The sequence below is a fragment of the Aspergillus brunneoviolaceus genome, assembly GCF_003184695.1.
Source record: "Aspergillus brunneoviolaceus CBS 621.78 unplaced genomic scaffold BO95scaffold_31, whole genome shotgun sequence".
NCBI classification, from domain to species: Eukaryota; Fungi; Ascomycota; class Eurotiomycetes; order Eurotiales; family Aspergillaceae; genus Aspergillus; species Aspergillus brunneoviolaceus.
This window is the reverse complement of record NW_020290761.1, coordinates 235009-260926: the sequence shown is the minus strand read 5'-3', so window position 1 is coordinate 260926 and position 25918 is coordinate 235009. Positions and strand designations below refer to the sequence as shown.

General features: G+C 52.3%; 9 protein-coding genes and 1 non-coding gene across 10 annotated transcripts; 5 read left to right on the top strand and 5 right to left on the bottom strand.

The window, feature by feature from the left end:
• Positions 1-233: 233 nt before the first annotated feature.
• Positions 234-1845, top strand: BO95DRAFT_473295 (DUF1338 domain protein; the record flags this gene model as incomplete). Its single annotated transcript, XM_025589716.1, has 2 exons — positions 234-1601; positions 1789-1845. 2 exons carry the CDS (start codon positions 234-236, stop codon positions 1843-1845), a joined length of 1425 nt encoding a protein of 474 aa, XP_025442588.1.
• Positions 1846-2097: 252 nt separating this feature from the next.
• Positions 2098-3017, top strand: BO95DRAFT_388510 (YjgF-like protein). The gene is made up of 4 exons (XM_025583558.1): positions 2098-2390; positions 2454-2516; positions 2602-2691; positions 2756-3017. Exons 1-4 carry the CDS (start codon positions 2235-2237, stop codon positions 2828-2830), a joined length of 384 nt encoding a protein of 127 aa, XP_025442587.1. The 5' UTR covers positions 2098-2234; the 3' UTR covers positions 2831-3017.
• Positions 3018-3042: 25 nt separating this feature from the next.
• On the bottom strand, positions 3043-4654 carry BO95DRAFT_442450 (tryptophan synthase beta subunit-like PLP-dependent enzyme; the record flags this gene model as incomplete). Its single annotated transcript, XM_025586425.1, has 1 exon — positions 3043-4654. Exon 1 carries the CDS (start codon positions 4306-4308, stop codon positions 3043-3045), a length of 1266 nt encoding a protein of 421 aa, XP_025442586.1. The 5' UTR covers positions 4309-4654.
• Positions 4655-5355: 701 nt separating this feature from the next.
• BO95DRAFT_463413 (fungal specific transcription factor domain-containing protein) lies at positions 5356-7189 on the top strand (the record flags this gene model as incomplete). The annotated part of the gene is made up of 3 exons (XM_025588991.1): positions 5356-5847; positions 5924-6436; positions 6488-7189. 3 exons carry the CDS (start codon positions 5356-5358, stop codon positions 7187-7189), a joined length of 1707 nt encoding a protein of 568 aa, XP_025442585.1.
• A 210-nt stretch (positions 7190-7399) lies between these two features.
• On the bottom strand, positions 7400-8827 carry BO95DRAFT_362392 (putative alpha/beta hydrolase; the record flags this gene model as incomplete). Its single annotated transcript, XM_025582577.1, has 5 exons — positions 7400-7792; positions 7871-8066; positions 8140-8264; positions 8404-8443; positions 8577-8827. The coding sequence occupies 5 exons, from the start codon at positions 8825-8827 to the stop codon at positions 7400-7402; spliced, it is 1005 nt and encodes a 334-aa protein (XP_025442584.1).
• A 1207-nt stretch (positions 8828-10034) lies between these two features.
• On the bottom strand, positions 10035-11670 carry BO95DRAFT_452931 (uncharacterized protein; the record flags this gene model as incomplete). The annotated part of the gene is made up of 5 exons (XM_025588183.1): positions 10035-10144; positions 10193-10629; positions 10681-10955; positions 11087-11530; positions 11551-11670. 5 exons carry the CDS (start codon positions 11668-11670, stop codon positions 10035-10037), a joined length of 1386 nt encoding a protein of 461 aa, XP_025442583.1.
• Positions 11671-13678: 2008 nt separating this feature from the next.
• BO95DRAFT_514169 (DHS-like NAD/FAD-binding domain-containing protein) lies at positions 13679-14965 on the top strand (the record flags this gene model as incomplete). The annotated part of the gene is made up of 2 exons (XM_025591660.1): positions 13679-14011; positions 14083-14965. 2 exons carry the CDS (start codon positions 13679-13681, stop codon positions 14650-14652), a joined length of 903 nt encoding a protein of 300 aa, XP_025442582.1. The 3' UTR covers positions 14653-14965.
• Positions 14966-15126: 161 nt separating this feature from the next.
• On the top strand, positions 15127-16096 carry mog1 (Ran GTPase-binding protein MOG1; the record flags this gene model as incomplete). Its single annotated transcript, XM_025584261.1, has 3 exons — positions 15127-15360; positions 15454-15787; positions 15821-16096. The coding sequence occupies exons 1-3, from the start codon at positions 15284-15286 to the stop codon at positions 16094-16096; spliced, it is 687 nt and encodes a 228-aa protein (XP_025442581.1). The 5' UTR covers positions 15127-15283.
• Positions 16097-16440: 344 nt separating this feature from the next.
• Positions 16441-19432, bottom strand: BO95DRAFT_514167 (SprT family zinc-dependent metalloprotease). The gene is made up of 2 exons (XM_025591659.1): positions 17830-19432; positions 16441-17747 (listed from the first exon to the last, which is right to left on the bottom strand). The coding sequence occupies exons 1-2, from the start codon at positions 18984-18986 to the stop codon at positions 16568-16570; spliced, it is 2337 nt and encodes a 778-aa protein (XP_025442580.1). The 5' UTR covers positions 18987-19432; the 3' UTR covers positions 16441-16567.
• A 31-nt stretch (positions 19433-19463) lies between these two features.
• Positions 19464-19554, bottom strand: BO95DRAFT_t132. The gene has a single exon. It is a non-coding gene; the product is annotated as a tRNA-Pro (tRNA).
• Between the last annotated feature and the right edge of the window lie 6364 nt (positions 19555-25918).

Below are 25918 nucleotides of genomic sequence, written 5' to 3'. Positions count from 1 at the left end.
TATCTTGCCGAAGATATGCATACACTTCTGCTCTGAGCTGACGTTGAATCAATCACATGCATCAGTCTCATGTACTTGTACGCGCAATCCTGGTACCGATGTCAATATAAGTCGATAGTTGCGCTGCGGGATGCGCAGGTCCTTGTTCCTCGACATCTGAGCTCAAATCCTTCCACGCCAGACAAACAGCAATTTACGCCATGACCCAGATAATCGAGCCAGCTCACCCTCCGATGGTTGAGGCCGATGACTTGCGGACGGAGTTCGCCTCCGCCATGTCTGCAATGTACAAGCAGGAAGTGCCTCTGTACGGCGACCTGATCAAGATCGTGCGCGACATCAATGCAGCAACAGTCGATCCTACCTCCGATACGGTGGCGCTGCGAGCCAGCGCAGAGCGACCGACCCTCGAACGACACGGGGCTATCCGCCTCAGAACCCCCTACGAGCTTCAGATTATGCGACGAATTTTCCGGGTGCTGGGCATGCAACCCGTAGGCTACTACGATCTATCTGTGGCCGGGCTCCCAATGCACGCGACCTGCTTTCGCCCGCGGACAACTTCGAGCCTCGATCGCAATCCCTTTCGGGTGTTCACCACACTCCTTCGGCCAGAGCTACTGGCGTCAGAAGTCGCCAGAGAGCAGGCCATAAGCTTGCTGAGGCAAAAGGAGATCTTCACCGATAAGCTTCTGAAACTACTCGACGTTGCCGAAGCACAGCATCATAGACTTACCAGGGAGCAAGCGGCGGTGTTCGTTCCCGAAGCGCTCCGCAGCTTCAGTTGGCAGTCGGTAGCAGCCGCAACATACGAGCAGTACCAAGTCCTGAAGCATGAGCATCCCATTTTGGCCGACATCGCCTGCTTCCAGAGCGCTCACATCAATCATCTCACGCCGCGAACATTGGACATCGCCGAGGTCCAGGCTACCATGAAGGCCGCGGGCATGGCGGTCAAGTCCCGCATCGAAGGTCCGCCCCTTCGTAAGTGTCCGATTCTCCTCCGGCAGACCAGCTTCCTTGCTCTGGAGGAAACGGTGAACTTCAAAACTTCTTCGGGTCCCGGCGAGAGCCACTGGGTGAGAGGTACTCACAAGGCCTGTTTCGGCGAAATCGAAGAGCGAGGCGCTGCCGTCACACCCAAAGGCAGACAGCTATATGACAGACTTTTGGAGGAAAGCATGGCTCAAGCTACAGGCGCCGACCCCGAGCAGGTCGATGCCGTCATGGCTGCGGTCTTCAAACAGTACCCGGATGACTGGACCGAGCTGAGGCAGCAGGGGTTGATCTACTGTGAATACCGTTGCACGGGAAAAGATAGCATGGACGCCTTGCCGCAAGATAGATCCAGCACTTATTCTCTGGAGCAATTGATAGGCGAAGGGCGGATCGAGGCGTCGCCCATCACGTATGAGGATTTTCTTCCCTTCTCCGCCGCAGGGATCTTTCAATCCAACCTACAGTCTCAAGGTTCGACCAGCAATCGCGTACTCTGTCAAGAAAGGAAGAGCGATCGGGAGGGACTCGAGAGGGCGCTCCAGGAGCGACCAATGGATGTCGATGAGTGGTATCAGCGCGCACAAACGCAGAGCTTGGAGCGGGTTTGTGTGGAGTTGGGCTTGAGACCCGGGCAATTGGTTTAGTAGATTGCCCTGCATGAGGATCATATCCGGGATATCACTTAATTCGTCCGTGTACATTTTCGGGGAGGTGTACTTAGCCACCACCGGCTGAACATACTGAACTCTTGTGTCTTGCTAGATATGATGCTGCATGTACTGTATCTAGAACGGCCTAAATTTCATGGTTCGCTTAGCTTATACCTTCAAAAATTGTAAGCCATAAACACGTGTAGAATGAACCACTCAGGCAGACACATGAAAAACAAAATGTAACAAGAAACACAGAACATGAAAGTTTGAGATCCAGAAGCGAAGATTATGCATCCCCACCGCGACGCCGGGAAGTTCATTTCCGGTGCCGAGAAGCGCTCGGCATTCGCATCCAACATGCCGTGCATTGTTTGTGCTGTAACCATACCGTACACCCAAGTCTCCCAAGCAAGAGCTACCAACAGAGATGCTATTCTCTATACTTATTTGAATATGTCCTACAAATAATACCCAATCCTCTTTCTCTCTCTACCTCCACCCTCCCTCCCCCCTCCCTCCCTTCACTTTCCTCCGTTCCCCTCCCCTCACCTACCAAAGTAAACGGAACAAGCACGCGCAGCCATGAGCAAACGCGCCATCCGAACCGACAACGCCCCGGCCCCCAAGCCTTTCTTCTCCCAGGCCATCGTGCACGAGAAGACGGTCTATACCTCGGGAGCCGTGGGTATGGACCCCGCGACGGGCCGGCTGGTCGAAGGGACTACCGGAGACCGCACGGTACGATCGAGGCTCGCGATTCGATTATGACCTGGAGACTCTTGCTGACGGCATCGTTGACAGGTCCAATGCCTGAAGAATCTCTCGAACATCCTCGAGGCGGCGGGGAGCTGCTTGGATAATATCGTGAGTTCTCGCCTTGGCCGAGGTGTGCGTTTTGATCATAGACGCAGCTGAGCACTAATTCATCTGCTTCCTTGAAACGTTCAAGATTAAAGCCACGATCTTTATCGATGATATGAGTAACTATGGGACCATGAATGAGGCCTACTTGAGTGTGTTCAGCAATGGCTCGCCGCCGGTATGTGTTTCTCTGGTGGTTTGGATGGTGGGGCGCGAATGTCCTGACTGACTGATGGGTGCAGGCAAGAACTTGTGTGGCCGTGAAGCAGCTGCCGCTGGGGACGGATGTGGAGATTGAGGTTGTGGCTCATCTTTGAACGGGGCAGTTGGATGTTGTAGTGGGAAGTAATGTGGGGGTTTGTTGTAAGATCTTATAGAAGTATTCTTTGGGTAAGGCTCAGATGTACTGTGCTTTGGTACTACCTGCTCATGGATGGATGGTTGACCACTGCGAAAAAGGCTGGCATACAATGCGTCCACCTTTATTGCTAATAAATATGGAAGGGTATATACTGTTGCATTACTATCCCTAAGGTCTCGTGGAAGAAGACTGGGCAGCAAATACTGCTTGAGGGGACTGTCCAACAAGCTCCTCGAAAATCTTCGGATCCGTAGCTCCCTCTAGATTGAAGATCATTACCTGGCTGTTTTCATCCAAGCCGAGTCTCTCGCGGAGCCCATGATCAGATCCAGCCTGCAACAAGACACCCATGTTGGCGGCAGACGACTCACCGCAGACCACCGGCACGTCACCGGCGGCCGGGCTGGCCAGAAACTTCATTCCCTCCACAGCCACCGTATCTGGAACCGAGACAAAATCGCTAGCCAACCACGACAGAACCTTCCAGGCGGCTGGTGAGGGTGCGCGACACGCCAGGCCGGCCATCAGCGTTCGTAGAGTCCCCTCTGACTGGATGGGAGCGCTTTGACGGGCGCTTTGGAAGAGGCAATCCGCCTCCCGTGGCTCCACCACCACAAATCGAGGCGGTGATTCAAGAGTGCTGCCCGTCTGCTTGAGGCTCTGGTGACGAAGCATGAACCCCAGGAACACGGCCGCCGCGATGCTGCCCACCCCACCACAGACGAAGACGTGCGAAATCGCTGCCTCGGCGGGGAGCATGCGAAGGGCTTCCTCGACCACCACCATGTATGCATTCATCACATTCTGCAGGATCCCGCCGTCGAAGTCGCTCCACGAGGTACTGCTGACGAAGTGCCATCCGTCCATGCGCGCATCCTCCTTGGCGCGCTCTACGGAGGCCTCGTACTCGCCGTCGATGCGGATCACGACGGCGCCCAGGTCTTTCATGGCCTCGGCGCGGCCCTCGCTGACGTGGTTGTGGATGTAGTCGACACACCGACACCCGAAGATCTTGGCTCCGTAGGCGAGTCCTCTGCCCTGATTGCCATCCGTGGCCACGCAGACGGTGACCCGCTCTGTGATGGTCCTGTATTTGCCTGTCCTCAGCTCAGCTGATGTCGGTCGCACGCCAGTCTTTGCGAACACCTTGTCAGCCAAGATCCGGAAAACGGCGTACGGCGCCCTGAGAGCTTTGAATGAGCCGAGACTGGTTCCGAACCGTGTGCTTTCGTCTTTCACGAATAGGTTCGCAAGCTTCAGTTCTCTCGCCGTGTTTGTCATGGAGTGCAGCGGCTGAGGGCTGTACTCGGGCCACGTCGCGATCTCGTCGACTGCATGCGCCCAGTGGGAGAGGTTTCGAACGCACTCGGCGGCGTTCAGCTCGGCGGCCTTCTCGAGACGCTGAGGGTTAGAGACGTGAGCCCAGTCTGACATTGCGTGGGTCGGTCAATCGCGGTGCAGGCTATGAGATTGTGCTTGGTTTGAATTGGGAAGAACGGGTCGACGGATGTGGATATCAAAGATGGTGGGCTTCAGGCAGCTGAGCTTCCTTCTGGACAAAGATCCAAGGGAGTCTTTCCTCTATAATAATAGCCAACAGACTGAGCAAGCGAAACGACGATTAGTCGGCACGAAACCCTTTTTGCCGTTCGTTTACTCTGGGTCATATCCAGTATCGCCCCTCGTTCGGCCAATGAGGCAGACTCGCCGCGTGGACCGACCCGGCATTGAAACGGCGCGCGTTTGCATATCACTCTAAAGTGTATATGATGAAACTTAGTGATGTTGTGATTCCAGGGACAGAGGATGTCGTGTGGTTGATGCATGCAATGCATACAATACATACAGGCTGAGGTAATCATCCTCCTCCCTCGCCGGCACGGACTTGCTCTTGCCGAGAAGATAAGGTAGTCTCCCTCGCCACTCCATCTTCTCCAGCGAAATCATCAACTCGGCCTTTTTGTCACCCCCCTCCCCCCTTCTCATCGGGCAAAAGCTACTCGAATGCCGCCAGACAGGAGCCAGAAGGTTAGAGGTGTGGATCGGCGTCTAGCCGGGTCTGCTCGCAAATCCAAATCGGTCGCGTAAGTGCTCATCCGTTCCGCTCAGCGGCATCAAAGCAATAACTTCTATAACTGTCTTCTAGCTGCGAAAGGTGTCATGCAAGGAAGGTCCGATGCCCCGGAGGCGCCCCCTGTAAGACCTGTGTGCAATCGGACTGCGTGTCGGAGTGTATATATCCGAAGCGAGATCGTCAGATCAAGATCAGTCAAAAGTGTGTGCTGATGCTGAAACCTGGGATTGTGGATCTTGGCTGAAGAAGGGGTCCGAAATTGTTATCTCGACCGACTCATTCAAGAAAATGATGCTCTGCGCGCTCGCTCTGGGGATCGAATTAGATCTGCCCCAGAGCCTGCCCCAGAGCCTACGCCAACGAGCCCAACAACGGATCACTTCGAAGAACCGACTCGAAACCCCTTGATGGATGAAAGACCGTGGTTCCTGCCTGTCAACTCTTCCCGAATTCCCATCCTGATAGGCGAGGTTGCTGATCCGGCCTTCGCAACTCGAATCCGTCAAACTATCTCCAAGAGGCCCCAAAACCACATTCCGAGGACAGCCTATCCTGCAAATGATCCAGTGCCTGACTGCGTCCTTCCTGAGCTGAACCATGTACATGCCCGCTTCTTGCTCAAAACAGCTCTAGCATACTTTGACGGGCGTTATCACATTGTGCGGAAAAGTGCCACCTGGTCCCTATTTGACAAGTACATCCAAGCGCCAGCCTCGCTAGACCCTCTCTCTAAATGTAAGATCTCTGCGTTGTTCGCATTTGGGGAGCTTTATTCAAGCCAGGGTAAAACTTCACCTGACGGGGTACCGGGTATGGTATTCTTCAAGGATGCGAGCAAGGCGTACGGTGCCTTACATGAACGGCCCACCACTGACTACGTGGAGACCTGTCTGATCTTGGTAAGTATACTGCAACTCAGAATGGGCGCCTATGTCTTTCCGTTGTCTTTTTCCCTTTTGCTGAAGGGTGCTCTAGGCTCTGTTCTCGCTACACGTCAACAGGCGTCATTCTGCATACTTCTTAGCCAGCTCCGCCATTCGGCACTGCATCGTCATGGGGTTACACTTCAACGTACCGGACTCTCAAATTCATGATGCAGGTACTCGGGAACACCTAAATCGACTTTGGTGGACTTCCTATCTCCTCGATCATCAGTGTGCAACTATCAGCAGCCAAGCAATATCAGTCTCGGACGAGGAGATCTTTGTTGATGTTCCTAAGGAGATCCAACTTACCGAGATCCAAGCTGTGGATTTTCAGTGCACCGATTCTCTTGCGTCGAGAATCTCTCTTGCCAGGCTGACCAACAGGATTATCAGGACACTCTACGGGCGAAGTACATACTCTAGCCCTTTCTTGGGTCGGGTTCAAAGTGCCCTGAAGGATCTTCGGCACTGGTATCGGACTATACCAGAGGCTTTGAGGGCGACTGCAAACGGCTCTTATCGAGGACCCGCCACGATGGACCTCCATCTCTCCTTCAACCAGGTTGGCTTGATTCTGTTGTTGCCTAAAAAGTGACCCGACTGACCCTTCCAGTGTTTGATCTTGACCACTCGCCCTGTCCTCCTCTACGTGACTCGCGTTCGGATGACGGCTGGGGTAAATTCACCCAGCATGGATCATCTCCACACTGATACACGAACACTCGCAGAAGCATGTATCCAGTGCGCGCGAGACTCACTCAACATCATCACCGAAGCTTGGAGCGAAGGATCGGTGCGGACATTCAACTGCTTCACGACCCAGCAGCTCTTCTCCGCTACTACCATCCTGGCTATCGCGAGTCTGCTCACCGACAGTCCTGAAGAAGATCGACAGAAGTTTGAATTTGCCAGTCACCTGCTCGAAAGACTACGCGATGCTGGAAACTATCCTGCTAGGGATTACTGCCAACACCTGGATGGGATCAAGACTGACATACAGGGTCTTACAATCGCGGATGATCCATATCCTTCAACAAACGACGCTATCACCGAGGGACCGCTTTCAGGTGTCGAGGCTCATCAGAATGTCCCCGCTATCCAGCCGCGCGCGTCCATTGCGGACGTCGGACCGCCTCTACTTATGACGCAGCAGGCTGCCGGTGGGAGCAGTGCCGTCTTCATGGAGCCCTCAATGGGCGCGTTCTTGTCACAGGACGAGTTTTTTCCGGCTCAACTGGACGAGTTCTTGACTGATACACAAATGCAAGGAATCTATTGGCCTACTCTGGACAGTGATCTGGATACGACATACTAAGGATGTTGTTACACGGGCCGGCTTGCAAAGTTGTTGCGGTTCTGCTTGTGTATGAGCGACCCTGCATGCACAAACAACATCTTGGGTCGAGCCTGCAAGGAGGTTTCGCATGTTTGTTCGGAAAATCGTCTAACATGCAAAGCCCATCGGCCACCGGACGGGGCCTTTTCTAGGCTATGACAAAAACTCGGTAACAACTAGAACGAAGGACTAAGCGTCAGTATCGCGCATTCGGCTCCAGGCGATAATAACGAGGGATAGGTTGGGCAGGGGAAGCACAAACGTACTTTGCCGGAGTTCCTCCGGTTTCTCTTGAACGATCCAGTGACCACTATCGATATTTACGATCTTGGAGGCTGGGAAGAACGAAAATATCGTCGGAAATGCCGTTTCCGGAATGTAATGGCTCCGAAGTGCTCTCAGGAAGAGTAACCGTCCATGAAACTGCCTGCATCCTCCTTCTTCCTGGGTCTCTCGGTAGGGGAAATTGCCCAAAGGCCCCATGGCCGTTTTCAGGATCTCCACAGGAATTCGCAGGTCGAGATATGGCGAATTTGGTTTCTTTACGAGGTTGCTGATGAGCCAGAGCCGAATGGCGGGGTCCTAGATTATTAGTCAGAGAACTGATAATCAATTTTAGAACGGAAACAAGAAAGGACATCATTGGTAAAGGTAGTTTACCTTCTCATATGCCGCCAGAATTTCATCGGCTTGCCGATGGCTCGTGATCCGCTCCTCTTGCAATCGGGCCAAGCCTTGGAGGTATCCAAGAAAATCCGATTTGAGCGGCAGATGGATGGGACCGTTGTCGATGGCCACGACATCTTTGATGAGGTGGGGAGATTCCAGCGCCAGGGTTAAAGCTGTTTTCGCTCCCCTGTGAGCATGAGAGAAAGATTAGATCAATGACTGAAGAATGGCGGGTGGGCAAAGAGATTTCTCGCACATACATCGAATGTCCGATGATCGTCGGCTCTCGAATGCGGTGCTTCTCGATGAAGCTTCGCACATCTAGCGCGAGTTCCACATAATCGTGTTTCGGATGGTGGCCGGAGTCGCCGTGATTGCGCAGATCCTGTTTCCGTGTCAAATTATCCGAAATCAATTCAAGTGCCTGGAGTATCGCTAGGTACTAAATCTCAATGGGAAGTGGCATGACTCGGCGGCAACAATGTAATTCCGGTTATTTCCACAAGAGAAGGAAAGGAACATACCAATGCATAGACTGATCGAGAGGTATCCTTGGCCAGTTGTCTAAGTCCTCATGTTAGCTACCATGGGTTTCCCAGTATCGTTTCTGAGGTACAGCATGACTAGTGGGTACGGCGGGAAATAAGAAGAAGGGGGAGAAAAGACGCCAGGGGACGTTGGAACTACTACAACGAACCCAAGTCGGGAGGGAAGTGCTTGCCTACTAATCGTCCGATTCTCGCGCTTTGAGCCGAGAAACCCATGGAGGAAGAGAATTGGCGATGTTGAGGGGCTACTGCTGCTGCTGATGCGAGGTGGTTGGCGGTGGTGGTGATGGAGCTCGTAGGCCAGTTGGACTCGTGCGGCTGCTGCTGCTGGTGGTGGTGGTGGCGGTGACGTATGCAGGGAATGGAGGAAGAGGTGGGGGCGCGGTCTGATAAAGGACATGGTGATGATGAGGTCCCGCTATGCTGACAGGCAATGGGGTTGGTGGGCTAGAGGGAAAGCATGAGGTAGAGGAGGAGGGAAAAGATTCATCTCAAGGGTTCGTTGTAAGTAGTGGGCAAGAGAAACAGGTGGGAGGATGGCGCGGATCAATCAGAAGCTACGACCCCGGATTGCCGGTCGGCTGTATGGTTGTGTTGCCGAGACCGAAGTATGAGACCGTGCAGATTGCGTGGAGTGGAAAGGGGGAGGGGGAGGAAGCTGGAGATGATGAATATCTGCTCGAGATACGTCGATAGGTAGGTGGTCTCGTGTTTGATCTGGTTACTCTCGTTTGGAATTGATCATATTGGTGAGTACTGTAGTGCTTCAAGTTAGGTAGATTTTGCTATGAGGCGCCAGCGTCGACTCCATAGTTCCAGTTCCGGCGGTTTAGGGCTAGGCTCGGGGACCGAGGCAGCTCTTACCGAGCCCGCCCTACCATCGGCATGTTGAGCACTTTGCCGAGTCTGCAGCATCTACGGAGTACTCGTAGTTGGAATAGTGCCAGCATATCATGACGGGACTCTACGCTAAATGCCAGTGGATCTCAAGCCAACTTCTGCTCTGAATACTCGCCAACTTCTCCCCAGAATGATGCTCCAACATCCGTCGATGACCCCAAATCAATTACCACAACGCCCTCGGATAATCAGGCTTTGCACTGATTCTCATTACAGTACTACTCTTAACCAACTGCGCCACGTGGGCTCACATGATTGCGAAGCACATCGTAACAGACCTCAAGGAGTACAAAGAATCTCAATTGTTCTGCGAGGACCGCCGCGGTCTGCCTCGCTCGTATTTTGAATCTCGCTTGCACAAAAACCCTTGCTTGCGGCCATCCTTGCATAAATAGCTTTGCTTGCATAAAGAGCCTTACTCACATAAACAGCCTTGCTTACATAGTTCCTCGCGTAATTCTTTACTTATATAAATCATTCTTAGTAGACTTTAATATATACATATCTACCCAAACCTATAGGCCCAATCACAAAGATTTGGCGTGCTTTGCATGCCCAGGCCGATGCTGATCACAAGTCACCCGATGACCAGGACCTCGTAGTATAAGATTAACCAACCTACTAGCATTAGAACTTTCATTGAAGGACAACCGCAAAAAGAACGTAGTAAGCCTTAACACACATACTAACTTAAAGACAAATTCATATCAATTTTGTAGGCGAGCTTTATATATAGATAACCTCTGCCGACCAAAGACTTGTAACTCTGTGTAATCTGCTAGGAAGATGGCATGGATGAGATTTGGCTCACGGTAAACTGTAGACTATAAGCAACATGAAGCAAGTCAGAGAGAACAGAACTGACCTTTGTTACGCAAAATAGTCGCACTATCAATGACAATCCATTCTTGAATTGTGCCGTCCTCTATCCAGCCATAGTACGCTCCTCCCTCGCGGAACCTTAAGACATGCTCGTCAATCTTTCTGTGGTCACGGAGGACTTCGATGGCCCACTTCTTCTCGGGTATGTAGAAATCCGCTCTGCCGTCCTGCGTTCTGGACCGCTCCGAGCAAATTGGAACCGCCCGCCCAGCAACCGATCTGAATGCTTTATAGAACTCGTCTTGGTACTGAGCTTCCACAGCCCTATATGTCGATGCGCTGGACATTTTCTTCCCCTTGGAGGCATGTCGTAAAGACATGACGGAAAAGCGACCGAGGACTTCACAACAAAGGGTTTGAAGCGCATCAAATCGTAGGGGCAGAGAGGCTGGTATACCGCCAACAAATCTTTCGACCCACCTAGTTCTGTTTAGAATTCTTCAAAGGAGGTAACATATAAGAGGAACTTACTTCTCGTGTAGACGTGACGGAAGAACAACCATGTCTTTTCCAATAGGGCAAGTGGCATCAAGCACGACGGTCTTATGGATCCAGCCGTTCACATAACATTGACCCATCCCTTCATTGTTCTCCTCCCATTCGATGCTTCCTTGCTCCGCAATGTCTCCAAGGACATTGACAACTCGAGGTGTCAGTTTAGGGCCTTTCGGAAAAGAACGAGCGACAGAGCAAGATGCGAGATGCGTCCAAATTTCTTCATCTTCTTTCAAGCTGAGAATAACATGCTGTTTCGTCATCACGGGTAATTTCCCATGTGTAATCGGGCTGCGATATTACTGAAGCCTAAATCAGCCACATAGTTCTATTCACACTTGACCAAAGATCATTGCCAAGATGGATAGTAAACAAAACATACTTCATAGATGTAGGATACTATCGCGTTTACAGCTCCGGGATGCCCATTTGTGAAAGAGAATATATAGCCACCGGCTTCCTCATGTAGAGTGAAGTTGTCATGATACTGGTGCTGAAATTTTCGGGAAACAGCGTCGTCAAATTCGAGCCTGGTGTAAAAAAGGCCTATTTGCGGGGAGCCTGGAATTTGTTGCGGAGTGATGGTAATGCGCTGGCTCGTGGTAAATTCGGCTGGGATAAAGATACCAGGCTCGACGCCGGTGGTTGGACTCCCATAAGAACAGACGAGGCAAATTCGCATGTCTCTCTTAACGATACCATTCAGTTGCTCCTTGATAATTTCGCCCCAGAGTATCTCATCTTTGTATGACGCCTGTGCCTCGTCAACAAGAAGCAGAGAGTTTGGAGCGGAAAAGACTGCTGGATTCTGCTTTGGGTAGCGATCCTAAGCTTAAGTCCCAACACATCCCAAGCGTTATCGTAATCATCGGGAGCAAATTTAATAAGGTGTACTCCCCATGTGCCCATGAAAAAGACTTTCCAGCCGTTCTCGATAAGATGATCACGAAGCAGGCGAGCAAGCATTGTCTTTCCGCTCGCAGGAGTACCCCGAACATGGGTAACTAGATTGTTTTTGATAATGTCGGCTAGTACTGAAACTGTGTCCTGTCGAGGACAGATGTTCGGGTCCTGCGCCTTAAGCGTGACTGTGACCGCGACACACTATTAGCTAGGATATAAGAGCAGTACAGACAGAACATAACCTTTGTATACTTCACTGGTCTCAACGTGCGGTTGCTCTAGACCACTGACAGACGGCGAACCTTCGGACAGAATCTCGAAATCATCATGCATCTCAAGTGTATGGCTGCACTCTTTGCATAGATCAAGTCGGCTGACTTGCTTGGGCTTGTCAAGATAAATGGGGTGAATGCCTCGCTCACAGGGGCATGGTAGTCTTATATTCCCTGATGTAAGAAAATCGTTACACTTCCCTGCAGCCATGATTCGAACAATCGACAGCGTGGATAAGCACGATGCTACTGGACTGTAAGCGCTGGCGGATTGCATGTCGAATCGTGTGTCGTAGCAGTGACAGGAGCTATAATAAGAAGGAAGAAACGGAAGGTGCTAAAGTAGGCCGAAGAAGGTGGGGAGAAAGAGACAGCCTGGAAAAGCTTGAGTGGTTAGGGAAACAGACAGTACCATTAACAGACGGTGCCATTAATAGAGAGAGCCATTAAAAGCGAGTTCCGCAGTGATTCTAAGAGACCAACAGATGGAGGTAGATTTGGCTAACCAGTCAGCTCCAAGGTTGGCGGGTCCTTTGTCCCATGAAGTATACCTGTAGGCGGAGGACAACCACCGACGGAAGCAGGACGCGGGAGACAAAGAAACAGGATAACAAAAAGGAACATACGAGGGCCTGACCTGCGGGTTCCTCCCTTGGCCAAGGCGTTGCGACGCGCCTCTAGCGGGCCCAGCAGGGCCCGTACTTGCATCTGTTCAAGCACCTTTTCAATTATCTCAGCAGGCTCAGCCCCTCTGGACGTGGAATAGTCGCTCTAGGACTAGCTTCAAGTTATGCATATACTATTTCTAATTAGATATATGTGGATACGTATAGATCAATCAGAATATGCGGCTTTCAATTTCTCGTAGAGAGTATGAGAACTGAGTATTCAATCTTTTTAAACGCGTCTCTCTTATTCTTAGTATACAAACCCACCAGTTTTAACCTTATACTTTCTATCTTAAAAAGGCTTACTTTATCAATATTCAGACATCAATCTTATCAGCAAAGCCAGCACTTTTAATTGCGCCTATTATAAACACGCTAGTCCTGCCAACGGCCCTGCTAAAGCATATAAAGTTCGGATTAGAGGGAGCAAAATCTTAACATCTGTACTTCTATAGTCAGTTCTTAGTATATTTTTAATTTTTTAGACTTAAATAAATTCTTATAATCGACTCTAAAGATTGCGCCCATACAGAAAATATAGTTCGGCGTGGTAGTTGAGTAGTTAATCAGAATTATATACTATTAGTAATCAATACAGTTTTAGTCTTTTGATATAAAACTTTCTAAAAGCGCGTTTAATCAGTTCTCAGGTATTTTGCGAAAAAGGCCACACGGATGGGCCTGCGCGGCGGGCTGGTAGGGTGATGGCTCGGATGGTATACTGGCGTGACAGTTGGGGGTCATGGAGGACGCAGCCGTGGTTATCTCCGTGCTCGGGTGGACCTCAACGGGTCTTCGGAATTCCGAGACATAGCATAGCTACTTGGAAATAGGACGAGCTTTTCATAGAGTAGGTCGAAGGAGTATTGAACTTTGAACCATAATTGGATAGATTGTGCCGTTGCTACGAGGAGTCGGTTCAGAAGTGTTCACCATATGAGAAGGGTGACTGCAGCCCAATCATATCCATATGCTCGATACGCATGCAGCCTTGCCCTGAAGGCATAAAAACCCCCTCTTCACTCCCCATCTACATATTTTCCAACTGCATACCTCCCCCCCCCCCTCCCCCAACCGCCCTCTACAACCCCAACCCCTCCCCCAAAAAGAGCCTAAAAAGAAGTAAGATAAATGACAGACCTGCCCCAAATCCTCCACCAAATCCGCACCCAGCAGATCCAACGCATCGTCGTCCTCGTGGGCGCGGGCATCTCCACCGCAGCGGGGATCCCGGACTTCCGCACTCCCGGGTCGGGTCTCTACGACCAGCTGCAACCCCTCCGCCACCTCCTCCCCTACCCGGAGGCCCTCTTCAGCCTCAGTTACTTCAAGCACACGCCGGAGCCCTTCTACGCGATCGCGCGGGCCCGCCACCCGCGCACCTTGCGCCCAACCCGCACGCACGCCTTTCTGCTGTTACTGAGTCGCAAGAACCTGCTCCATTTCCTGTTCACGCAGTCGACGGTTTGGAGGCGGAGGTGGGGATCCCCGCGGATAAGACGTTGAATGTGCACGGAAGCTGGCGCGCGGGCCAGCGGTGCTGGAAGTGTGGGACGGCGTGTCCAGATTCGAAAATGCGGGAGGCGGTTCGGATGGGCGCGGTGCCGTATTGCTCGGTGGCTGAGTGTGAGGGGGGCGTGGTGAAGCCCGATGTCGTCTTCTTTGGCGAGGAGATCCCCCCCGAGTATGCGGAGCGGGAGGCGGTGGTGCGCGAGGCGGAGCTTATGTTGGTGCTGGGGACGAGTTTGAAGGTCGCGCCGTGTTCGCAATTACCCCGGTTGGTGCGGGAGGGGGTGCCCCGGGTTTTGGTGAATCGGGAGGCGGCGGGGGATCTGGGGAAGAGGCCCGGGGATGTGTGTGTGCTGGGAGACTGTGACGATGGGGTGTGCGAGTTGGCGGAGGCGTTGGGGTGGAGGGGGGAGTTGGAGGAGGTGTGGAGGGATGCAGTTAGAAGGGTGGAGGTGCAGTTGGAGCAGGAGAATTGGGGGGAGGAGTTGAGTTTGGAGGTGCTCGTGGAGCAATATGCGAGGTCGGTGGCGGATGCGAGGTTGGTGTTGGAGAGTCATCTGGGGAAGAAGTTGGCGAGTATTCGGGGCAGGGATTAGGCTTGGCTTGACTGTACAGTATACCAGTATACACCTGGTGTAGAGTCACATTATGCTAGCACTATGACGGTCGTTATTACTTAGCCTCCTTAGGTATTCAGTCCGGCCTTTGAGTGGGTGACATATCGCATTCCGCGACGCTGTGTGCTAGATATAGGCATTGAGTCACAAATGAGTCCAGATGGCCGGTGTTGATGACCATGACTTGTAGATTGGTTAGGGGTTAACGGGAGAGTTATAAGTCTAGCCTTATATGAGCAAGATACATCATTCTGCAACGCTATGTGCTTAAGATATAAAGCATTGAGTCACAATATGAGTCCAGGGCACTGATGTTGTTGATTCTAAGTCATCTTATAGATCGGTGAGTCACAAGCCCGAGCATAATTAGTCATTTATGCAAGCCGCCAGACCCCCGCAGCCCCGCTATCATGTGAAGTTCTTCTTCCATCCCAGCTGTTCCGTAGCTTATCTTTATTCCTTCAGCTTTCAACAAAACATCTCCACTCGACATAAATACCTCATTCTCCCAGATACTACACCATCTCCTCACTCCCACAACCACAACCACACAACAAAATACCTACCCTCCACCCTCCACCCCTCCACAACCTCCCAGAAGAACAAAACAATGCCAACCTACACCCCCCAACCCCTCTACGGCGGCGCCATCCAAGGCATCATCCCCCAAGGCTGGATCGACGCCAGGTACGTTGCCCTGCCCCAGCCCCAGCCCCAATCCCCAATCCCCTCTTCCCCATTCCAGTCACACCTCACTAACGCCCCCCTCCCCGGCAAAAGCACCCTCCGCGAAATCCCCGACCACCAAGAACTCTACCTCTCGCCCACCACCCTCTCCTCCCTAATCATCGAGCTCAACCAACCCGTCCCTAACCCCGTCGCCCAAGCCACCCTGCGCGCCCACCCGGCCCTCCTTTCGGAAACCAGCCCGCAAGACCAAGAATCCCTCAACCGCGCCGCCGCCCTCCACCACCTCCTCGACATTTGCGATCCCGCGGATACGCTGGCGATCGTACAGCCGCCGACTAGGGTCGCGCTTGAGAAGTTTCAGGGGGATGTGGCCGGGTATGTTGGGCGGGTTAGTTTTACGTCCCCAGTGCGTGGGGGGAGGGGGGTGGGTTTGCAGCTGCAGCTGCAGCAGCAGCAGCAGAGGGTTGTGGGAGCGGGAGCTGGGGCTGGGGCTGCAGGGGCTGGGTCGAGTGGGGACCAGGCGGGGACGACAACGACAACGCAGTGCTGGTTTTTGTTGGTGAGGTTGGTGGAGCAGGAGACTGATTTGTTGGTGTTGGTGAACGTTCCCGAGAAGGAGTTTGTGGAGAGGGGGGATGCGGAGGGGTTGCGGAGGGAGGTCGAGGTGGGTGAGGGGGTGGTGGCGGAGTTGGTCAGGGGGTTGGAGGTTGTGGAGTGGGGGCTTTTTGCTTGATTCCATCTAGCTTATTCATTTGTCTCGATATGATGGGGGGGGTTGTCTCGGATGGGGATGGGGATGGGGATGGGGATTTGGATTCTGGGTGGAATATAGGGTGAATGCTTATGTTGGGACGATATTGATGGATACGGAAAGGAAGCATCATGCATATATGGATAGTTATTGGCGCAATTGTCGCTTGTATAGATAGATACCTAGGTTAGCATTGAATTGAATCAAACACCCCCTACATATTAAAATATAGAAAGGGAAAAGAAGTGAAGTCGGGTTCTCCAATCTTCCATTAATGCAAGAAATAATCTTTGTACATTTGAGCTAGTGGGCATGCCCTAACACCAGGTCAGCAGCACCCACAATTAAGTACAGAACCAAACCCCGAAATAAATACACCAATGCATCACCGCTAAGAAACTGAGCACCAAAGAAACACCATCAAGACTACATTATCGTATTGAACCTCCACGGCTAGTCGGAATCATCCAGCGTAGTCACAGCGGCAACCCCATCCATCACCTTGGCCACCTCCGCCAGCAGCCCCCTCGCATTCGGCAGCAGCGACAGCGGCTGCTTTTTCCGCGGCGAGACGCTGCGCGGCTTGGGCTTGATCTGCTGCAACAGCCCGTGGCACCGGCCACACCGCGACCGCACGGGGTTGATGCTCTTCGAGTGCCGCCCGTAGGTCTGGCCGCAGTCGACGCAGCTCCACACGTACTTGTAGTCGATCTTGTAGTTGTGCTTGGTGGAGATCTCGACCCGCCCGCCGCCGTAGACCGGGTGGTCCTGCAGCGCCTCGATGCACTTGCGGCCCCACGCCTTGAAGCTCTCCCCGTGCGGGTTGTCGTGCACGTCCGAGATCATGTAGTTGGCCAGGTGGCAGTATTCGTGCGCCACCGTCTTAATGATGCGCTCCTCGCTGTCGATGATCCGGTCGGCGAGCTCGATCTTGACGTAGTGTTTGGCAGCTTTGGTGGGGGTGTCCTTGTCGGATCCGCTGAGGTCGGACTCGCGCTGCTGCTGCTGCTGCTGCTGCTTGCCTGGCGTGACTCGCTTCCAGGTGGCGCGGCCGGCGGTGGTTTGAAGGGTCTTGCTCCACACAATCTCCACGCCTCCGGTCGTGGCGGCGAGTTTCTGGACTTGGCCGTCGTTCACGGCATCGTCGAGCGTCTTGAAGAAATTCTCCGCGAAGCCAGCTTTGGAGGCGTCAAAAGCTTGCTTGTGGGCCTTTTCGGCTTTCTTCTTCTCGGTCTCGGCGCGTTTGAGCGCCGTCTTGCTGAGAGGCTTGCGGTTGGGGGAGGCTGGTGGTTGGCTGCCGCGGTTGGCTCCCCGGGGCATGATGTCCACGTCGATGACTTCGACGTCAGACTCCTCGTCGAACTCCCGGAGGAGGTCGTCGACCTTGCAGGGGGAGTGTTGCGTAACCCAGTCGTTGGTCACTTCCTCGCTCCAGAAGGCGTCTGCGCTCTCGCGGTGGGGGGTGGGCGGGATGTGCACCCGAAGTCTGTCTTTCGTGGGGGATCGAAGGCGTCCCTTCGAGGGACTCGATGGCGGGGTCGAGGTCTTCGTCGTTGTCGTCGTCCCCGTTGCCGATTCAATGCTTCTGTTGGCCTGCGATCTCTTGGTTGGAGAGTCATCGTATTGACCGGACCTTGGGGGTGTATATTAGCATGCGAACCGGAGGTTTTCTCAGAGAGACAGGGGTGTGAATGGGGTATTTATGGGAGACTTACGTGAATGGATTCTGCTGAAGTTGGAAGGCCGGATCATTGTTCTCCAGGTGCAGATTGTTCAGCTTGTCGGCGAGGTTGATCTCCTCCTGAAAGAGGCGTCTGGGCGTGGCCTCCAGCTTGGGGGCTGCCATTGTCAATCTGGCGGGCAAGGATGGTGCCAGTTTCAGATCCACCGCATTGTCCGAGGCAGCTGCAGCTGGATCTTCTTGCAGATCTTTTTTTATCTCTCTTTCTTCGCAGCCCGGTCGTCGACCCCTGAACAATCTCTTTCTTGTGGTTGTTCGGGGCGGCGAGGGCGAGGGCTGCGCGGGCTTCTCGAACTCTTCTTCCGCTGTTTCATCCTCGGATGTATTGTGGTAACTGGGGTCTTCATTGTCGCTGACAATGAAATCAGCCATTGAGTCGGCATCATTGTCTTCTTCGCTTTCTTCTTTTTCGTCGGCAGACTCGGGTTCTGGCCGTCGGTAGCCCGTAAGCAGGCGACGGGTATTCGACATGCCTCTTCCTGGTGTCGGTCGAGTATCCGCTGGTCGACGCATCGGCGAGCGACTCGACGACGACGACGACGACGACGCATCCGACGGGTTCCTCGACAGCGGGGGAACGTCACGATCCTGCCCGTGCTCGTGCTCGATAGGGTCATTCTCCTTGTCGTAATTGTAGGTCTCCGGCTTCCTTGTTGACCTGCTACGCCGCGGGGAGGGCGGCGGTTGGGACAAAGGGGCTGCGGACAAAGAATTGATCTGCGACAGTCTCAAAGGGTCTGTTGTCCGTGTCTCGCACAAAGAGCGGGTTGAGGACCGCGCGCTGCTGTACTCGGTTTCGCTGAACCCGCCATCGCTATCGGAGAAGATATCGAAAATCCCACTGGAGACGGTCCCGGTTCTTTGGTGTCGGACTCTTCGTTGTTTGTTTTCGGGCTGTTGTTGTGGAGACTTCGCGATTATTGTCGTGGTTGTTGTTACTACCGAGTCGCTCTTTGTTTGTCCCTTCAGTGTGGTGACTGTCCATTGTTGCTGGGGTTCATCCTCTGCCTCGGACGCGGACGACGTCGCATACTGGGAGACCTCGCGAACGACCGTCTGGGTGATTTTGGGCTTGGCTTGAGGCCGGAACACCGCGGGCTTGATGGGGCTGTTGGGGTTGAGTCGGGCCATTGTGTCGGGATATATATCTCAGGTGCTGGTTGCTTTGCAGTGCAGCAGCGACCCCACCTCCGCGTTGTCGGTGACGATGCTCTGTGGCGATCTGAGGTGTCATACAGTACCTGCGGCTGGCGTGGCAGTCGGTGGTCATCTACTGTCGATAGACGCGCAGCTCCTCGCACGCTTTATCTGCGCGAGGCTGGATACTGGGGAAAGACTATTGAATTGCGGTGGGAGTTCTGGAGACCGGTTGGCACAGCAACGCGTCGGGCGAGATCCCGCGGGCGACAAAGAACCAAGGCACTGGCCGATAGAATTCATGGATGTGGGGTTTTTGGTCCCAGTGTTGGCCCATTCGGTGCCCCAGGGGCGTACACCGCTTGATGTCTCTGCACTTTCGAGGGCATTGCATCATCGTGGATGAGGAGGCTGGGGATGGTTATGGTTAATGCAAAAAAGAGATCTGGATGCTGGCAAAAAGAGATAGAAGGCCCGAGCCGCGGATCGAACGCGGGACCTCTCGCAGATATGCTTGGGTTTGTATCCCTAAGCGAGAATCATACCACTAGACCACCCGGGCTTCTTATGGTAAGAGACCTGATACTTGATTATATGACAAACTGCCTGCAGGGTCGTCTAAGCAATGCATCTGCCATCCAAAATTATTACTGGTCGCAACAGCAGCAGTCAGCCATGATCTTACCTACTGATTTGCCTTTACTATTCAGGTTCAATGCAGGATCTTAATCCCCCAGCACCTTTAATATCGCGTCTATAGTTGCTACGAAATACCTGCTCTACTCCTGGTCGCTTTGTCGGTTCGGATATATACTTCCAAGAAAGTGAGACCCGAGCCAGTAGGGACACAACTCATCTTTGTGCATACGGGGTACACCAGAGAACCATGCACAGTAAGCCCCCATAATTACACCAGAACCAGAATTTACGATACACACGCAGTAACCATACGTGCAAGGCTTGGACCCCAATGCTGACGCTGACAGCACTGGTAAACCCAGCCCCATACATGAATGAGTGCGCATCCGGGATCCAGCCTGTTACATGGATGACACCATCAGACAGAAAGTGTAATCAAAGACGAAGTGCAGAGCATGTTCATGTGAACATGATCTGAGACAGCCGGTAAGCGCCCCAGTTTTGCTGTGCCCGGAGGCTTGGCCCACGCCATCAAACCATTAAATATTGATGTGCCCCAGGGAAGCAACCGAACAGCAGTCCGTGTGCACACACCAGAGAGCCAATATGGAAGACCCAGTAACCCGTGAGCGAATACAACACCAACGATTCCGCCCGAGATGCAAAAGCCGCAAGGACAAGGGAACCACAGACACAGAATAATAGAGATCGGGGGATGTTGCCCGCCCACAGAATGGCAGTTACAATTCATCAAACCGACCAGACGACCGCATGATGGCCATAATCCTTCCACTGAGACACCCGTTCCCAGGAAGGAATAACCGCGGATTCCGAACGGAACCCAGAGGGGCAAAGCTAGAGAGCTTATTCCTCCGTCCGTAGATAGACTGCAGGGCCTGCAGTGCAGACACAAGCTCCCCCAGCTTCGTGCTACAACATGGGAGCATAGAGCACAAGTTACAACCAATCGGACACCCACAAAGCAGATCCGACGATGCTCGCAAGCGAATATGGTCGAGCGTGTGATCAACCACCAGCCTGCAATCGCGCCGGTTGTCCCACAACCCACCCCCAAGGACACGCGCATGCGTGAGCCGACGACCACTACACCGCGATGAACGCGGGAATGCCAGATGCAGAACAGAAGAGAGTCATGCGGAAGAATAGTCGCCTATCGAAGAGATTGAAAACGTTTAATCGCCACAATGGCCGTGTGTGCGAATCATCCCGGTTCACAGGATCAACCCGACTCTTGGTCCAACGGAGTTGTCCTAGACGGTGATCCCCAATAAAGGGGATTGCACATCCGGCAGCACAGTGTACTCGGTGGCAGTCGAAGTGGCGAAGTCGTCTATCAGGCGCGGTAGAAGATCACGATCCGACATCTCCAGGCGTTCGAATCACCATGCGACGATCGTTCCTTTTCCCGTCAGTGGAACTGTCCCAGACAAGCAACCCACTCACCACTCTAGAGTACGGGAGTCTCAAACTAGTCGCGTCGCGAGCCGGTTCGCACAGGTGATCATCGCACCTTAAACAGCAACAGAGGTTGAACTGGGTATACCTTGGGAAGATGCACGACTAATCTGATCAGAGCTCCGTACCGAACCACATCCGCCGCCACATTTCGGGGGGCCTTTCGATTGCATATGTGGCGTCGGCTGTCGAAAACGGTCATCGCACCATAGCACTTGGAAGTACTCCCTTCGTATACCGTAGTGTACTAGTGAGTGACGACCAATGCACAGATAGGCCTGCTTGCCTCGTAAGCTGTGTGTACGAAACCAGGTGAGCCGCGCAACTAATCATTGCCCGGACCGTCGACCATAGGTTTGTCAGCGTTGTACGTGGCGAGAACACCGAACCAATTGAAGCCACAAATCATAGGGAGAAGGAAAGGAAGTGATCCATGATAGTTTAGGTAGTCTAATTTAGTGTGACGGAGGGGAGCGGAAGTCAGGCGAAATGAAATCTGAAACACTTGATGGAAGAAACGAAGTGCCGCCCCCCTTTTCTTTTCCCAATCCCCAATCATTCGACCGGGCCGGACCACTCACACCGAAGTCGCAACTCCGTCGCAATCAACCTAGGCTCGTCGCGGATATCGCCACCCGCTCTCCTGCCCCATCCGATTGGTTTTCACCTACATCTTATGCTCCAGTCTCTCGCAGCCACCTGTGTCCTTTAGTACCCTGTGGTGCCTGGGCATTGGCCCGTTCAAACAGTGTTGAAACCCGCTCCCTGCTAGCCCAGTGTTCTGATTATATGACCCCACAATGGGCAGAATAAGGACTTTGGCGATGAGATTGGGATTACTGCTTGCGGTCGCATATCCCGCAAGCTAGTACGGAGCAGCTAGGGAGGGGGGGAAATCATTGGGGGAGGGGAAAGGGGTCCTTCGGAAAAGTGATATGGCGAGATTCATTCGAGTCCATCAGGGGGATTCGAGGGAGGGGGAGGAGGGGTAGGGGAAAAGAAAGGATCTGATGCCTGTGAATGAGGTTGATCCTGCGAGGAGGGATGTCTTATCTTCTCTACCTCTACTTATAGAGTTGCATGATACAATATCGTGCATGCTAGACATCACCAATGACCCTGAGACTTGGGTTGCTATCGAGTCTAAGTACCGAGGTGCAGTACATAGTACATGTATGTTCCTGATCTGCTGCAAGGGCAAGGAAGATATAAATGGAACGGGCAGACATTGCACACACATAGCACCTATCTTGCATATCGCTCCCGAGCAGCTGCTAGACTACTGTTCCGACCATTTCATTTGACTAGTATCGCGCTATAGTATTCTCTCGAGGTTCTAGGTCCCATGAACCCTTTATTAATCTATTGAGTGAAGATCACTATATCTTCGAGGGGTTGACTATACCACGGAGTAACGACTATTGCAACGTACTAAGTGGTATCATTTTGTCAAGAGAGAAGGCAGGACAGTCGGTTCCATGGCTATGCCGGCTTTGGAACCCGGGTCAGAAATTGTTTACTTTGCATATTTTTGGAACTTGATTCAGCCATCCATAATTTTACTTAATCCTTGTCCTTACTAGACTAGTTATGAATTATTGTTTGGATTGATCAATCAAGCCACGCAGGCGGAAGAACGTTGAGATAGACATCCAATCCCACTGCGAACCAATTGATACTCAGTGGCCTGGACAGCCCAAGAGACAGAGACCAGTTATCGTGGGCGCTTTTCCCACCGATACCGATGTCATCATGGATCTTACGTAGCTTGTGGGGCGGCTACGCTTTTAGTCCCTCTGACCTGAAGGTGTGAATTTCTCACAAATAACGGGGCTCCTTTTGAATATCCCGGTCCTCATCCATGGCTACCACTAACAATATTCCACATTGTGTCTCTTTTCAATAGGAAGCTGTAATTTAGTGGCCATCCTTGTTTGGTCCTGAGAATCGGTGGTTCTTCCAGGGAAGATGGTTGTCAATAGTACTCCGTGCTCATAATTAATACAGTGTACCTTGAGTGAGTGAGTATCCAAGTGAGTCTCCACACAGCCTCTCTCTATCCCCCTTCGCCCTAGACCACCGGTAGACTAGAAAGGCTGGAAGCCTGGCAAAAGAGGCTAAGGAGTGTGTCTAAGGAGGCCGGAACGACAGACGATACACGATCACCAACCACACCTGTCGATCATAGTCTACAGGCTGATTAGTTCACTGCTTACTATGGAGCAGGACAAAAGTGGCCTACCTACCTTTCCCTGAATTACCAATAGGAATTCAACATTTCATTGGAGTTCAGAACGGGCTTGCAAAATCGCAGACACCGAACAAAAAGCAAGAAAAACAGCCACCGCAATCAAGGCTTGAAAGTTGGGTCCTGTTTTCTTGGGGTGTGGGGGCTTTTCCTAACGCCGGCCCCCTCCCATCCGCGCCATTTGAGTGGCTGTGGCATTACAGTTGGCGGATTGTTTGTAAGGTTAGGTTGCAAAGATTACATGCCGCTAAGAGGCCCGCCGCCTTGTCGTACAGTAATTCTCCTCGTACCAACGGAACTGCGTCTGCAGGTTTACTGTTTCTCAGGTAAGTTTCAAATCTCAATGTTCGCCTGTCTGCTTGTCTATCTCCCTATCCATGTACTGTATACATTCACCATGCTCTCCAAGATTGCAACGGCCGACAACGTAGAGTTATCGATCGGACAACCGTGGATGTAAGAGTCTCAGATAAGGAGACGGATGATCTATACCCGGGGATCGTACTTCTCAACTCAAAATACTCTGCAAGCAGTGATCCGATCGTGAAGAGCAAGCGATCGACTTAGATGCTAAATCCGCTGCAGAGTGATCATGAACTGACTGACCTGGAAATAGCCTCAATGAGTGAATCCATCCGGCAATGTTGACCACCTGGAACCCGATAGTGCATCCCTTGAATCAGTTGGGTAGATCTCTGCGGCCTTTCGCGGGTCTTCAGGGGACGACGAGTGGCTCTTGTCACTACTGTCTTAGATGCGCCCCCATCCGCAATGCTTAAGAATAGATGGGTATGGAGTGCGGAGTCGATCTTCGTTTCTTTCCATATGTGCTATGAATATGTACTGTACTGTTGAAGCGAACATTGGCAGACCCCGCTCCCGTCAGAGCTGTAGAACTAATAATACTAAAGACCGGAATGTACATGTCTATGTCTCCGTAGACAGTCAAGCCATCAGGGAACCCTCGAACTCAATGCAAGTCTCCCGCAAGAATTGGCATCACAGACCACGTTGTCTCTATTGCTTAGGGTGGGTGGACAAGTTCGGTGGATTCCATATACCCCAAGTACATGCAATGGTATTGGTGGGCTTGCCCAGACCTCTTCCCCATTCTTGTGAGAAGTGATGCGCAGCCGCTGTCACTGGACAAGTTTCGTGGCCACTGGGGCTGGACTATGTACGGGCTTGGTTTCTGGCAGGCAGCTATCCTACTCAGTTCTTGTCCTGTCAAATGGTGCCAGTGTGCCTCCATGGGCGCATGTCTCTTTCTTGTGTACTGACTGTGGCAAGGGAGACGGGTTGCTCTATAATTGGAAAAGCAGTCAGATGTTCAGTGCCTGCCTTACTCAGCGGCTGTGGGTCGAAGCAGCTAATTCTGTATGATGTATGCTTCCCTATGCGTGTCGATTCGTGGCGAAAGAGTCAGTGTAACGTGTACAGTGTTCCTTTTTCTTTCCTTTATCTTTTGCAGTTGTACATGGTTTTGTGTGGGGTGATCAAGTACGCAGTAACATACAAGTAAAAGAAGTTTTCGTGGAAGGACATGATATGATCGGTTGTAGAGTAGTAATTCATGCTGCCAGCTTGATTGGTAATGCAACTGCACTGCCGAGAGTGTGCTCAGAATCTTATCCTATTCTTGCCTGCTACTGATAGCCATGATATCCTCAATACAATGGACTATGAAGTTCCTACGAGGCGGAGCATATATGCAGGAAGCGTTACATGGGCGCAGTCGAGTACTAGCAATACATAGATAAGATTTTTATTGGGGTGTACAGTACCTGAGTATGAGGAGCCTTTTCTCAGCAACGGAGCCAACTCTCCACAGCATGAAGCTGTTGCAACAATCCGGTGCTCGCTACGGAGTAAGGATCCAATAAATCAAAGACCGCTGCCACCATAATAAACAACCACCCGCCCCGGCGACGCATTCGTGACCTTGCCACTATGATGTTGTAACAAGATGGACTGTGGTTGCTGGTACGGGCGGGTTGAGGAATGAAGATGGTTCATGATTCATCCCTTCATGCCTGGTGGGAGCAATGCTTGTGAACTGGAAGGGCAAACAAGCAAAGACAGCGGCGAATTTCGAATACCGTAATTTATTACACCGATACTCGCATCAACTTCCCAGCCCTTCGGTACGGATCTGGGTAATTCCCATTTCCTGATGGTCTAGAATTGTGGGTCGGGGGGAGGTGGGCTTCAGGGGCCGCCGCTGAGTTCCATGGATGCCGAAGCACACAGTACGTATCTCCGGACGAGTCTTGTCCACTTGTTGCAGATTTGAACTTTTGTGTCCACCACTCCAGGCTTTTGGAGGAGAATATGGATCAATGTGGTTGCCAGCTACGTCAGTCACTCAAGTCTACTGAGGATTCTGATTGTCGCCATCTGCTGCATTCGGTAGACTTTTAGGATGGGGGTTGAATAGTTTATTCTCTCTCTCTCTCTCTATGAATGGATGTGGTAGTTTTCGGGATGGAAAATTTGTTGGTGATCTCCTACGCGTACCTCACATTCGGCAGATGTGGCACCCAGGGAGGTCCCTAACCACGGT

Coding starts and splice junctions, on each gene's coding strand:
- BO95DRAFT_514167 (XM_025591659.1), bottom strand. CDS start 18,986: ATGGCCCGACTCAACCCCAACAGCCCCATCAAGCCCGCGGTGTTCCGG. Junction 17,748..17,829: donor CTTCAGCAGAATCCATTCAC/GTAAGTCTCCCA, acceptor TACACCCCCAAG/GTCCGGTCAATACGATGACT.
- BO95DRAFT_388510 (XM_025583558.1), top strand. CDS start 2,235: ATGAGCAAACGCGCCATCCGAACCGACAACGCCCCGGCCCCCAAGCCT. Junction 2,517..2,601: donor GGAGCTGCTTGGATAATATC/GTGAGTTCTCGC, acceptor GAAACGTTCAAG/ATTAAAGCCACGATCTTTAT. Junction 2,692..2,755: donor TCAGCAATGGCTCGCCGCCG/GTATGTGTTTCT, acceptor TGATGGGTGCAG/GCAAGAACTTGTGTGGCCGT.